General features: G+C 39.7%; 1 protein-coding gene across 1 annotated transcript in view; it reads right to left on the minus strand.

Moving 5' to 3' along the window:
* Positions 1–15,334, minus strand: part of pcm1 (pericentriolar material 1) — a 152,121-nt gene that overhangs the window by 21,026 nt on the left and 115,761 nt on the right. The window contains exons 25-30 of the mRNA XM_048598181.1: positions 13,522–13,694; positions 13,301–13,435; positions 9,048–9,189; positions 8,525–8,644; positions 2,886–3,022; positions 501–635 (exon numbers count right to left, since the gene is read on the minus strand). Of these exons, the coding sequence (XP_048454138.1) occupies positions 501–635; positions 2,886–3,022; positions 8,525–8,644; positions 9,048–9,189; positions 13,301–13,435; positions 13,522–13,694 (842 nt within the window). The remainder of the gene's footprint in view (positions 1–500; positions 636–2,885; positions 3,023–8,524; positions 8,645–9,047; positions 9,190–13,300; positions 13,436–13,521; positions 13,695–15,334) is intronic.

A 15,334-nucleotide genomic window follows, 5' to 3' on the forward strand; every position in this document is an offset into this window, starting at 1 on the left:
CCATCATGCTCAGCTTGTAGCCAAGAGTTGATAATGGAAACTGCATCATGCCCTTTTATGTTGAATTCCTGTCTTTAACTCAGCTTGCAGCACGTTTCTTGTGTTGCATACATACAACGTGATACTCTCATTTGGATAAATATCTACACCAGGACCAGTTATTCTGCTGATCCTTTTTGCACTTTGGCTTACAGCCACATGCACTCTTTTTCTGGATTGCCTGGATGAGTTAATTGTGTAGTCCCTTTAAATTCTTCTGCATAGCAGCATGCATACATTAACTTAAAGGCCAACTTGTGCATTGCCTAAACAGAAGGTTTTGGTTGCTTCGAGATCACACAGCTTAGAGGTAGCACTGTCCTAAGTGCAGATTGCAGTCCACCCAACGCACCAGTACATTCAGAAGCAATCAAACTCAGACGACATTTCAATATACATTTAGTGCATTTCAAAAATATTTCAACACAAATTAAACAGTAATGAGCAAGTAAAGAGCAAACCTGAAGTATGGCACCAAGCTGATCATGGAAGAACTTGACAAACTCCTTGCTTTCATCATTCTGTTGTGTGAGGGTTAATACCATACATCCAATAGTAGATAATAACTGTGGGGAGCACACATCATCCATATGTTCCTGAAAAGAAAAAACCAGCAGAACAAAATTATAATTGTATGTTTATCATTAGAGCATTATTGGCTTATTTAAATTGATTTTTTTCCACTCTTTCACCGCAAGTCCAAGCTTCATGCATAGATCAACATCACTTAAGTCAAGGCAGAATTACTGAGTTTCTGTAGCTGTGTGAAAATATAACCTTTTCTCAAACTTCTATTTTCCAAGATTTTTTTTCCTCAGTTTGGCACAAAAGCAGTTACTGCTAACCAATTCTGGGGTGTAGTCCATCCAGCGCAGGTGATTTATCCACCTTCAGACCAATCAGTTTTACTAGCACCTTTTCCTTGGTGATGGCCACCATACTCAGCTCTGCCCCCTGACTCTTCTGAATTTTTGGGAGATTACTCATGTTTTCCACTGTGAAGACTGACTCAAAGTAATTATTCAGTTCCTCAGCCATTTCCTTGTTCCCCACTACTATCTCTCCTCCGTCATTTTCCAATGGTCCAATATCCACTTTTGCCTCTCTTTTGCCCTTTATATATTTAAAGAAACTCTGACAGTCTTCATTTATATTACTGGATAGCTTACCCTCATATTTAATCTTCTCCCTCCTTATTTTTTTTTGTTGCCCTCCATTTGTCTTTGTAAGCTTCCCAGTCCTCTGGTTTCCCACTGCTCTTCGCCACATTATATGCTTTCTCTTTCGCTTTTATGCTGTCCCTGACTTCCTTAGTCAGCCACGGTTGCCTCATCCTCCCTGTACCATGCTTCTTTTTCCTAGGGATGAATTTTTGCTACTTCTCCTGAATTACTCCCAGAAACTCCTGCCATTGCTGTTCCACTGTCTCTCCTGCTCGGCTCCTCTTCCAGTCAATTCTGACCAGCTCCTCCCTCATACCTTTGTAATAGCCTTTATTCAGCTGTAATATCGTTCCCTCTGCTTCTATCTTCTCCCTCTCAAATTGCTGCATAAATTCAATCATATTATGATCACTGCCTTCTAAGGGTTCCTTTAGCTTAAGCTCCCTTATCAAGTCTGCCTCATTGCACAACACTAAATCCAGTACTGCCTGTTCCTTTGTGGGCTCCACCATGAGCTGCTCCAAAAAGCCATCTTGTAGACATTCCACAAAATCCTTTTCTTGCAATCCACTACCAACATGATTTTCCCAGTCCACCTGCATATTGAAATCCCCCATGATCACTCGCAGATCCTACACCACATTGCCTGTGCACAAGTTCAGCAGGTAACAGGGAACAAAATGGACTGTTGACCTTTACTTCAAATGGTTTGGAGTACAAAAATAGAGATCTTGTTAAACTCGATTTGGCACTAGTCAGACCACAACTGGAATATTGTGAACAGCTGTGTACCCATATCTAAGGTCAGACGAACAGGCATTAGACACAGTCCAGAGAGGGTTCCGAGGTTGATTTTGGGTATGGAAGGGTTTTCTCACAAGGAGAGGTTAAGTAGATTGGACTTGTACCCATTGGAGTTTAGAAGAATGATACATTATTGACCCATAACATTCTTAGGGGGCTTCAGAGAGTTGATGCAAAGAGACTGTCTCCTGTTGTGGGAGAATATGGGACCGGACGGCAGGATCTCAAGAGTAATCGGTCACCTGTTGAAGGCAGATGAAGTGGGATTTCTTTCTCTCAGAAGGTGGTGAATTTGTAGAATTCTCTAGTGCAGAGTGATGTTAAGGCTGGGTTGTTCAGCATATTCAAGGCTGAGATCTGACCACCATACTCACTAAAATAAAAATAAATAATTATCTATGAGGCCAGACTTGGGTTCTAACTTGTCCAGTGGCACCATCAGCTGGGATTATAACAAAACCAGAATTCGAATAAGGACAGTGAAAGCAGAAGATGGAGCATAGATCAGAGCAAGCGGAACCATGGACAAAAATTTGGCCGATCGCCTGTAGTGTTAGAAAATGAATTTATTCACTTTAATAGAAAGCATACAAGATAAGGTGCTTGTACAGTGAACTCTAAGTAAAAATGATAAAAATTGCTCATCCTGTTTGACATCATTTCATTCAATTTTTGCAATTAAGGGTTATCAGTACCATTTGATAAAATAAATAAATAAAAATGAATGCTTTCTCATAGGTTACCACTTCTGAAATGTGCATATTTGCAATGTTACGAAATGGAAGAGAAATTATCAAGTCTCTAAATGGCGTTAGAAATTGATGAAAAACTTTAAAGAAGCAAATGCTTCATTAAAACATTGTTTCACTTGTAGCTTACCTTCAGAAATGGGATTACTTCTGTCATGATGGCCTTTATTTGCTTGTCCAGTTGTTGCGTGTCGACTCGAGGGCAAGTAACATTAGAAGCATCAGAAACGTGATCTGCTGTACAGCTATTTCCAGCATTATATCCATCTGAATTTTTCACAAAAGGAAAACCATAGATATTTAATTGTTCTGCTTTGTTACATTAAAATTAAGTGATTTTAAAAAGAAATTTCATTTTCAAGTGACTGCAGACAATATCCAGTTTGGGATGATGAAGGTAGCAAACAAAAATCATCTGCAACTCCCTTTGACACTCAAATGCATCATCAAATCTCTCATCAGCAACATCTTGGGCATCACTGTCCAGAAGTTTAATTGGACCAGGCATACAAGTACTGTGGCTACAGGAGCAGGTCAGAGGCAGGAAATTCTGCAGTAATTCACCTCCTGATATTTTAAAGCCTGTTCACCATATACCAGATACAGGTCAGGTATACGATGGAATATGATAGACTTCCCTGGATGTGTGCAGCTCCAACAACACTAAACGAGCTTGACACCACCCATGATAAACCCAACTGATAGGTACTACTTGAATCAGAGATAGTAGGAGCTGCAGATGCTGGAGAATCCGAGACAACAGGGTGCAGAGCTGGATGAACACAGCAGGCCAAGCAGCATCATAGGAGCAGAAAGGCTGACATTTTGGGCCTAGACCCTACATCCACCTTGAATATTAATTCCCTCCTCCTGCACCGGAGCACAGGTCACAGTGCATACAATCTACAAGATGCATTGCAGCAATAAAGGTTCCTTCAACAGTACCTTCCAACGATGGCACCTCTATTTCCTGGAAAAACCAACGCAGCAAGCATGCAAATACACAGCTTGCAAATTCCACTCACCATCCTGACGTGAAATACACCGCTATCATCATCAGATGAAAGTCTTAGAATTTGAGGAATAACATGACAGAGAATAGACGAAGACTTTGTTAGTTCAAGGTGACTGATCATTATTGCGCTACATCAGGGAACAAGAAAATTACCTGGACCTTTCGCTCCAGGGGGCAGTCTTGAGATTAGGTAATTCAAAATTGGTTTGTGAACAGGGACAGGAGCGTGTGGCTATAGGTGAGGCAGGTATAAGGTTGCAGGAGGTTAAAATTGAGGAACCTCGACCCCTGCAAGCATCCAAAATTTATGAAGCTCTTGCAAGCTGTGTAGATGGCAGGGAGGGTAAAGTAACTGACCATGGGATCTTGGTATTGTCCCAAAGGCAATACTACATGTCAAGTATCAGAGTTAAGGACATCTCCTCATAGCTAAAGAAGAACTTTTCGAGGGAGGGGAGGGAGCCAGTATTGTCATCCATGCTGGTACCAATGACATTGGTAGGACTAGAAAGGAGATTTCGCTGCAAGACTTTGAACAGTTGGGAGCTAAATTGGAAAGAAGACCTCCAAATAATCCTGAGCCAAGGCCAAACTGGCATAGGGTACGTAAAATCAAGGAGATAAAACGTGGCTCAATGTGGTGTGGGTAGAATGGCTTTCTGTTAATGAGACACTGGCACCAGTATTGGGTTGGAAGGAAGCTATCCTAGTGGGATCAGTTTCACTTGAACCATACTGAAACCAATGCACTGGCAAATCCAATAACTAGGTTGTACAGAGGGATTTAAACTAATTGGGCCAGGGGGGAGAGAGAGAGAGTGGGGAGAGAGAGAGGGAGGAAGGAGAGAGAGGGATTGAGATTTTGCAGTGAGGAAATGTAAGCTTATAAAGCCAGCGAACATGGCAGAATTATAGGTCACCTCGTTGGATGAAGACACCAAAGAGAGAAACAGTAAATATGGTCGGTGGGGTGGGTAGGATGAGAAAAAGACAAAATTAATAGCTCTTTACTCAAATGTGCATTGCATTCGGATCAAAATAGATGCATTAACTGTACAATTACAAGTTAATGGATATGATGTTTAACCTTTACACAGACATAGTTAAAAGGAGATCAAAGCTGGGTACTAAATATTCAGAGGTATGAAACTTTTCTGAAGATGATGGAGGAAGGACACGGTGGCAGGGTAGCATTGTTAGTATGGGATGGAATAAATATGATAGCAATAAATGATCTTGGATCAGAAGATACAGAATCCATAAGGCTGGAGGCAGAAATAAAAAGAGGAAGACGACACTGGTACGTGTACTCTAAAGGCTCCTGAGCAGTAGCTATATGGTGGAACAGAAAATAAATCAGGCAATAATTAGATCACGCAACAAAGACAGTGCATTAATCATAGGTGACTTGAATCTTCAGAGAGATTGGAACAGTCAGATTTACAGAGGAAGCCACGAGGCAGAACTCTGTGTTCAGAACTGTTTCCAAAAACATGTTGTGGATCCAACCAAGAATCAGGATATTTTGGATTTGGTGATCTGAAATGATGCAGGTTTAATTAATGATATCAGAGGAAAAGATCCTCTCCAAAATAGTGACCATAACATGATAGATTTTAGCATTTTAAGGGGAGGAACTGGGTTCGGAAACAATAATGCTAAGGTTGATTAAGAATCGTTAAAATGAAATGAGGGCAGAGCTGGCTGGAGTACACGAGGGAAGGGGTTAGCAGAAAAAGTGGTTGAGAAACAATGGCAGATGTTTCAGAAATAGTTCATGGATCAAAGCAAAGAAATAATAAGCGAGGAAGAAGGATTCTAGGAGGAGGAATAGACAACCATGGTTAAGAAGGGAAATTAAAGATAGCATCAAACTGAGAGAAAAAAACAAAATGCCCTTTTATCCCTCTTTTCTTTTTGTTTAAAAAATGAAATAAAATGTATTTGCATCATTTTTCTGGTAAAGTACCTGAAAACTCGACAGACGTATTATCATGAAAAAACTGACAGGTAGCCACAAATGGAGCAAAAAGGTACAATTTATCGACCATCTTAAAAGAGGAAATAAAAATACTGAAGATCTTATTCAGAATATAATGAAATACTTAAGTCTGAAAGTAATAAATGTGTGGATGAAGGTTTCAACAGCAGACAAACTGAAGACAAACTGTTTCAGAGGTAGAAATAGATAGTCTTCATAATAGTTTCAATATTTCATCCAAAACTCAACTTGGAGGTCAAAATTGGCAATACAATTGCGCTAAGAAAGGTTCTGCCTTACTCAGAATTTAATGTCCCATGATGTGGTGAGCTCTAGAATTAAATCATGGAAGATAGCCAAGATAGAGCTTCATGTCATTAACGCAATCAGGGCTCAATGCATATCACTGTTCTTCAATTATTTAATCTACAGCGATGAATCAGTTTGGCTAAAGACATACTCAGGCCTAATTAAATAACATTAAAATTTAGTGTTGCTTAGAGTGGATTTTTCTTTGCTGGAAAATATCTTACATTATTCAAACATGGCAAAGTCGCAAGAAATTGTACAAAAAGTAACTAAACCGATATTTTGCAGAGGTTAATTTGTTCATTTTCAGAGGTGAAGAATTGTGGCACAAATTCGCCACAGCTACTTCGCAGATGACCACAGGCAGATAGAATCTGCAAGTACGGCTGTCAGTCAGTCCCCAGTGATGACAAGATTAACTGATTACTTCTGACTAAAGAGGTTGAAACTCCAGCAAAAAGTGTAGTTGATATTCAATATTATGATGGCCAAGGTTAATTCTCTTCTGTCACCCTGCTCCTGAAATATCTAATCCTCCTGTTCTTCACAGTAGCCAACGACTCTGAACATCGTATCAGTTGCTTAGATAGACTTAGCCAATTTGAATGGGGATTAGTGTCAAATCAGTGCACTGATTTGATCATTCAACATTGCTTGCTATTACTTGGACAGGGGTTAATAAATAAAAACAAAAGTTTGAGCAAGCTGTACATCGGGTCTACGCTACACAGCCCAGATCATGACTGATCTATTGCTCAACTCCACCTTCCAATTTTGAGATATCAACATCTCTCCCAGCTGTAAATATACTCAACAACCGAGCATGCACAATTCCGTGGGGTGGACAATTTTAAGGATTCACAACCTTTTGAATAAAAGTTTCTCATTATCTCAATCAAAGGATGATCTTCTTATCCTGAAACTGTGCCTGTGTATTTCAGATTCTCCAGACAGTTACAGTTTCAATGAGATCACCTCTCATTCTTTTAAATTCAAGCATATACAAGGTTCAGTTTACCCGTCTCATAGGGCAACTCTCATCCCACAAGCACCTTCAATGAAAGTAAACAGGGATCAAAAATGCATGCAGTAAACTAGGCATGGTTTCATAGAAGCCCTGAAACAGCTGTAGCAGGACTTGGTTGTTTCTGTATGCCAGGTTCCATACAATAATGGTCAACAAACATTTGCTTTCCTACTTACTCCAAAGTGAATAACCTCACTTGTGCACATTATAATCTATCTGCCACCTTGAAGCTCATACATTTAATTGTCTATACTTCTCTGTAGTCTTTGTGCCTTCCTGTCAGTTTGAATTCCCTCCTAGTTTTGTATTGTCTGAAAACTCTGTCTCTTTGCCCAAGTTGTTAATAAAGATTGCAAGTAGTCGAGGCCCCAACATGGATCCTTGTGGCACACCACTACACAGCTTGCTGACTCAAAAACACCCATTTATTGCTGCTCTCTGCTTCCTGCCTGTTAACTAATTCTCTATTCATGCCATATTACCCCTAACTCTGTGCATCTTAAAGCATTTTGGAAATCCAAGTATGTCATTACCGGCTCCTCCTCATCTACTACTTACATCCTTAAAAAATTTCTAATAAGTTGAGATGACACAAAACTTATATATATTATGAACTGCGAGGTGGACATTGATAAACTTCAAGTGGATAGAATCAGGCTGCCAGAATTGGCAAACAAGTGGCAAGTGAAACCCAAATATAGAGAAATGTGAAATTATTTAGTTCTGTTGGAAGACAAAGGCAGGCAATATAAAATGAGGGGTAAAATTCTCAAGGGAGTGCAGGAGCATTCAAAGTGGCTAATAAAGCATACAGAAAGCTGCTAATAAAGCATACAGAATTCTGAGCCTTACAAATAGAAGCACGTAATCCAAAAATTAAGATGTTTGATAAATGGTATAAACACTAGTTTGGCCTCAACCGGAATATTATGTCCAAAAAGGACATAAAGGCATGAAAGATGCAGAAAAGATTCACGAAGATGAAGTTCCAGACTTGAGGAACTGCCGTTACGTGGATGGATTGTAGAAGCAAGGGTTGCAACCATTGGTTAAGATTTTGGAAATTTTGATAGAGCTGGTCAAAATCATGAGGGATTGACAGAGAAGACAGAAAGAAACTATTCCTGTTGAAGGATCGATCAAGAACCAGAGCACACTGATCAAAGACCATAACAGGACACAGATATCAATTTTTGCTTGGATGATTATCCATATTTTTGTGATCAGAAAAGCAATGTTCCAATAACTTCAGCCATCAATGAAGAACTGTTCAGAACACGAGTTATACCAGACTTGAATTAGTTTGAGGCTCTCTCATCGACTGCCTTTCAAAAATCCAAAATGGAGTGTTTGGAAAATTTGTTACCAGCTACCCAATTATTCATACACCAAGCACATATTCATATCATTTCACATTAAACATTTTTTCTAAATTACCTTTAACACATTCAACGGCACTGGCACAGACATCAATCTGGCTATTTTCAACTTCAAATTTCATGCGTTCATACTCCCTCATCCGAGACAAGGCCTTGTCTAAGTGAATGACAGTATTACCTGTATTCATAAAAAACACAAGCTGCAGAAAGACAGATGGGGATTTTCTATTGCTGCAGACATTTGAAACAGTGACAGGAGACCAAGTTACAAAGAAATACATCAAATCTGAACACGGTAGAAGTGTGTATGTTGAAGTCATACGAACAGCTGTTGACAATAGAGACTAAAACGAACATTACACTGTATTGGGAAACTGCACTTTAACCACAAATTCAAAATTTATATTAAAAAGTCATTTAACAATCATTTTTCAAAAATTATGAGCATATTACAACACAGTCCAGTGTGGCATGAAGTAATTTGATAAATGCAGGAAATTTAAACCTTATTTCATTACATTTATTAAAGGCTAATGTCCAATTTAAAATTTATTTAACCAATAATGTATATGAAATCTTACCAAGATCATCATTAGCAAAGGGTTCTAAATTGGAAGAAGTAGACAACATGCTGGCATTTTCTAAGGATTCTATATACTCTGCATCCTCATGCTGCTGAAGATCTATCTTGGCTTGATGGTCAGCAGTTTTTCCACAGGCGTCCTATAAATGTATTACGGGAAAATAGGACTCAGCTGCAGGCATTGTGCAATAACTGTCATCTGTAACATTTGAGGAGCACGGTGATTCTTCCGACAGACTAATCAATACTTATCCTTCAAATAATTTCACTAAAACAGATTATCTGACCCTTTATTATATCATTTCAGTTCTGGTCACCTCATTATAGGAAAGATGTGGAAGCTTTAGAGAGGGTGCAGAGGAGATTTACCAGGATGCTGCCTGGATTGGAGGGCAGGTCTTATGAGGAAAGGTTGAGGAAGCTAGGGTTTTTTTCATTGGAGCGAAGAAGGATGAGAGGTGACTTGATAGAGGCTTACAAGACGATAAGAGGCATAGATAGAGTGGACAGTCAGAGACTTTTTTCCAGGGTGGAAATGACTATTACGAGGGGGCATAATTTTAAGGTGATTGGAGGAAGGTATAGGGAGATGTCTGAGGTAGGTTCTTCACACAGAGAGTGGTGGGCATGTGGAATGTGCTGCCGGCAGTGGTAGTGGAGTCAGATACTTTAGAGACTTTTAAGCGACTCTTGGATAGGCACATGGAGGACAGTAAAATGTAGGGCATGCAGGGTAGATTGATCTTAGTAGGATAATAGGTCGGCACAACATCGTGGGCCGAAGGGCCTGTACTGTGCTGTACTGTTCTATGTTCTTTTTTAACCTGCAATGCACAATTCGGCCAGTGTACTCAGCTTCATAAAGCAAATAAACTTCAAAAGCAGTTCACTGGCTGCAAAACATTAATATACTTAGGTCACGGAGGGGACCTAATGAATGCAAACCTGTTTGTTCTCTCCCCTTTCCCAAATGTCCTTTTGCACTCTCAACCAGATCCCAAAGTCAGTCTCTTTTTCTTAAATTCCAATTTCCACTTCAACAGGATCTCTTCTCACTCCTTCCCATGTGCCTCGGTACTCTGCAAGCCATGAAGTGCAGATAACGTTGCCAAACTTTCAGCAAAAACGAACCTAAATCACACCAAAAAGCTAGCTGTTTCAAAATCTTTCTTTCTGCTCTTCGACTGACTACTCAAATAGGCACTCCAATCTAATACTTCACACTTACTAGCCCCCTTTACATTCATTTGCCGCTTTAACTGTGCCTCGGTTTCCCACATGTTCTTCTGCTCATCTGTAGATTTGTCCTTTTCCTTATTACTTTCATGTCATTGGTTCCTTAATTGCTGGTTTTTGCTTTTTTCACTTGTTGAAATTTCAATTTTACTCCTTACTTTTAATTGTACATTCTTGGTTGCCTTTCATCTTTTCAGTAACGTTTGAATGCTCAAGTAGTCTGTGCCGTCATAGCTCCAGAAGGGCTAACTCAAAAGTCACAAATAATATTGACTGTGACTGTGTCCATGGCAAACTATCCTTCCTCCTCCTTCTTGCCATGTTGTATGATAAAAGAGCATACGGTATATATCATGAGGATTACTTTGTTATCGTTGGGCCTTGAGATTATAAAGATCTGTGGTTTTCAGCTGCAGATGAGCTGAGACACAGTTGGAAAATAGCAAAGCTACAAAGATTAAAGTAGGGCATTTTGATGATATGATGCTATGTGGTAGGAAGCTGCAATATTGTGAAACTGGTTGAAACCTGGTTTAAGATTACAAGGTGTAGAGCTGGATGAACACAGCAGGCCAAGCAGCATCAGAGGAGCAGGAAAGCTGACGTTTCAAGCCTAGACCCTTCTTCAGAAAAAATGAAACCTGGTTTTGCTGGTTATGTTCAGGTTTTATGTAGATTTACATTGCTTTGGTTTCTTTTCTCTTCTGTGAATAAACTGCTTTTTTTTGTTCAAAAACATTGACAGCCAAATTTAAATATATTCTGTGGTTGTCTGGGATCTTATTTGTCCAGTATTAGCACCAGCTAGAATCATGAGAGTTGTCTTTGACATGACTGTCACAAAATGGTTCCAGTCTTGTCTGCCTAGTTATAGACAGCGGATAACTTGCAATGGCTTCTCTTTTTATTTTCACAACATTTTCTTGGCTCCTCTTGTACTTCTCATTTATATACAGCCTCAAGTGAAAAACAAGAATACATCAAATTTCACATAAATGCTGAAAATATCCAACTCTAACTCACTACCACTTCCCTTGAACCTTTCGGAGTCCCCGATTTGTCATACTACCTTTGCAACAACTAGTGTTGAATGCACACCAAAATATTATGCAAATTATATTTCTTAGCCACTCCTCTTGATCACCATTGCCCAAGGTAGAACCAGAGTATTCACAACATTGCAGCTTCCGACCATGTCTACATGTCATCAAAACCACCTATTTCGAACTCCAACATTGCTAGTCTCCAACCCTGTCTCGGCTCACCTGCAGTTGAAAATCTTAACCATATGTAACCTCAAGCCTCAACTATCACAAAGTACTCCTGACAAGCGGGACTCATTTCCAAAATTACAGAAAATTCCAGAAATACTCCCAAACTCTGCTGCCCATTAACTCAATTACATTAAATCTCATTCACTGATTCATTATCAATTATTTGATTTAAAAAAATTTTCATCTCCGTTTCAAAATCCCTCCATGGTTTCATGCTCCCATCTGTTAAGCTTCCTCCATCCCAAAAACATTTTGAGATTGCTCCAACTTGCACACGCCATCTCTAAGAGCTCCACCATTTAAACTCTGGACTTTTCTTTGTGAAGCCCCCTTTCCATCTCCAACATACTTTCCTTTTTGAAGTTGTTTACTGGAATTTACCTCTGTCCAAATAACTCTTCTTGTAGTTCTTAAGGCTAAACGGATCAAATGGTATAGGGAGAAAGTGAGACCAGGGCACTGAGCGGAATGTTCATATTAAATGGCGGAGCAAGGTTGAAGGGCCAAATGGCCTACACCTGCTCCTATTTTCTAGGTTTCTATGTAGTATGTCAAATCAGGTGTCACATTTCACTTCACAACACTTCCATTAAGTGCCTTGAGCCACTTTACTAAATGGAAGGTACTGGATACTCCAAGTAGTTGTATTTTTCTTATCCTTTTCATTTTTCTCACTCTCCTTTTCTTCATACCTTCTCTACTTGTTTTTAAACCAGAGATATTTTTCTTACCTCACTTTCTTCAATCTTTTTCTGCTATGAAGCAGCTGCTGCACACTTATCCTAGGAAGTAGCTAGCTAAAGATGCTACCTGAGAGCAAATAAAGAATCACAATGTTCGAGCCAAAATTCTGACTTTGTTTTAAATGGGTTTTTGTTCTGTTGTTACCATCTCCTAAAAATGTAATTGCTTTGCAACTAGTTAGAGGTCAAAAATAATTGTAGCAAGTAGGCAGAATTCCTGCAATATTTTCATCAATCCGCAATTGTTACAGCGCAGAAGGACATTGAACCCATCGTTTGTGCAACAGCTCTATGAATGAGATCCCCATCTTTTCCCCCATTCTCCTGCATTCTCCCTACGACCCTGCACATTGTTGCTTTCAAATGCAACAATCAACTTCCTTTTGATTGTTCACATTTGGGCAGTGTATTTGTCCACATTTTAGGATTATATAAAATATACAGAACAGAAACAGGGTAGATCCATTTGCACCTGTTTCCAACTTTCCTTCCATGAATCTATCATCGCAACCCTATATTCCCTTCTTCTTCATACATTTGCCCACCTTCTCCTTATATGTATCTATCCTAACTGATTCATCGACCTCCTGTGGCAGCAGATTCGACTCACTTTATGCTCTTGACCTAAAGAAGCTTTCTGCAGTACATTTGTCAGAAATCTGATGTCAATAGCCATATAAGGCAAATGCAAAATAATTAATAAGTTTTCAGACACAGCTCATTTTAGTGAAGTGGCAAGTATACTGTTTGTTTGTCACCAGCTGTGCATATCAGGATCCAGGAGCAGTAATGTATTCCTGAAGTTATTATCAAGATAACTCACACTGCAGATTGACTCATACAATATCGGCAATTAAAATACATGAAATTCTTGGAAAGATGACATATCAGTACCAACAGTAAAAACACATCAACGCATTCAGATTTTGATTACTTTACCGCAACACAGGATTGAAAAATCTTAGAATATTCACTAAGTATCTCATAAAAATACTCACCTCATCATCACTTGTAGCCAGGCTTTCACTAGGAGTAAGTTCTGAATTACATGTCATCCATACAGCCGAGTTCTGTGATAAAGTGTGCTCCCCTTCTTTATAGCTCTTATCTGAAAGATGTCTTGTAACTATATCCTGGATGGGAAAACAACTTATTTCTTTTACAAAGAGGATAAAGTACCACATTCTTGATATATTTAAACTATTTAAACAGCCAGTACCTGTAAAGCATAAAGAGCTCGCTGTCGTAGGTAGTCTGTGTTAAGCAACTGAAGCTCATGGAAAAGTTCAATCAGAAAATGGGGTCGTGATTCATTCTGGGATATTAAAGTTGCCACTTCAGAATAGATATTATCACGTAGAGCTTCAAAGAGTGAGAAGTCACTACCAGTTTCTGTAATAAAGAAAGAAGAATTTAAATAACTTAGCAGCAAACAACAGTATCTCCGCCTGGGCACAAAGCCTTCAGGATTCAATATGGCATGCAACAAATTTAGGGTCTGAATACCTTCATCTATGCCCGTCACTCACCCCAACAGCCCTGACCGTCCTGACATGGGCTGCTTTCATCACAGCCAAACTGTTTTCACCTACTAATGGTCACCAATATCAGCTTTTCTTTCTCCCTAGCTCACCATTATCCATTCCTTTATCCGAGAACTGCCATTCTCTCTCTCTCCACCTATGCATTCACTCCCTACACCCCTCCCCCCATCCCCCCTTCCATCTCCATCTTCCCCACCCCTAAACCATCAGCATATGTTGCACCTTTTTTAAGCTATCAATTCTGAAGAAGGTTTACTGGATGTGAAACAATATTAACTCTGCTTTCTCTCCACAGATTTTGTCTGAAAGAAGAACAGGACTGGCAGCTAAATGTCCCAGGACTTAGAAGTTTCAGACGTCATAGAAAGGAATGTAAAAGGGGTGGGGGAGTTGCGTTATTGGTAAAGGAGTATCTCACAGCTGTACTGAGGGAGAACAGATCAGAGGACCTGAGCAGCGAGGCAATATGGCTAAAACTCAGGAATAGGAAAGGTGAAATCACAATGCTGGGGGGTATATAATACAGGCCTCCCAACAGCCAGTAAGAGATAGAGAAAAGAACATGTACACAGATTTTGGAAAGGTGTAAAATCAGCAGGGCTGTTATGGTTGATGATTTTAACTTCCCCTATATTGACTGGGACTCATTTCGTCCTGGGCAGTTGGATGGGGCAACATTTGCAAGAACAATTCAAGAGCATTTCTTGAAACAGAATGTTATCAGTCCAACCAGGGAAGGGGTTATACTGGACCTGGATTTTTGGAAATTAGCCCAGCCAGGTGAGTAAAGTTTCATGGAGGAGTTTTTCGGAAGTAGTGACCACAATACCATGAGTTTTAAGATACTCATGGATAGGGATAACAGCAGTCCTCGGGTGAAGGTGTTAAACTGGGGGAAAGTGAACTACAACAATACTAGGCAGGAAGTGGAGAATGGTGGTTGCAGGTGGCTGTTTGAGGGTAATTCAACATCGGACATGTGAGAGTATTTCAAAGGCAGCTGATAAGAGTTTAGGAGCGGCATATTCCTGCCAGAATGAAGAATATGGCAATTTACATGAACCTTGGATGTTATGACCTTGGTCAAAAACAAAAGGGATGCGTACGTATGGTCTAGGAGGATGGGAACTAATGAAGCCCTTGAAGTGTATAAGGGAAGTAAGAAAGAACTTAAACAAGGAATTGGAAAGGCTAAAGGAAGTTGTTAGCAAACAGGATCAAGGAGAATCCCAAGGCTTTTTATATATACATAAAAAGGAAGAGGGTAGCCAGGAAACAGTTGGCCTAAATCAAGGACAAAAGGAGGGAATCTGTGTGTGGAGCAGAAGAGGTAGGTGAAATCCTAAACGAATACTGTAATCACCAAAGAGAAGGAATTGGTGGAGGATGATCTCAGAGAAAGGGTGTCGAATCTCTAAGCCAAGTTGCTATTAAGGAAGAGATGTTGTGCATCTTAAAAAAAAATTAAGGTAGGTAAGTCCCTGGGTC

Source organism: Rhincodon typus, chromosome 1 (assembly GCF_021869965.1).
Source record: "Rhincodon typus isolate 14 chromosome 1, sRhiTyp1.1, whole genome shotgun sequence".
Classification (NCBI taxonomy): domain Eukaryota; kingdom Metazoa; phylum Chordata; class Chondrichthyes; order Orectolobiformes; family Rhincodontidae; genus Rhincodon; species Rhincodon typus.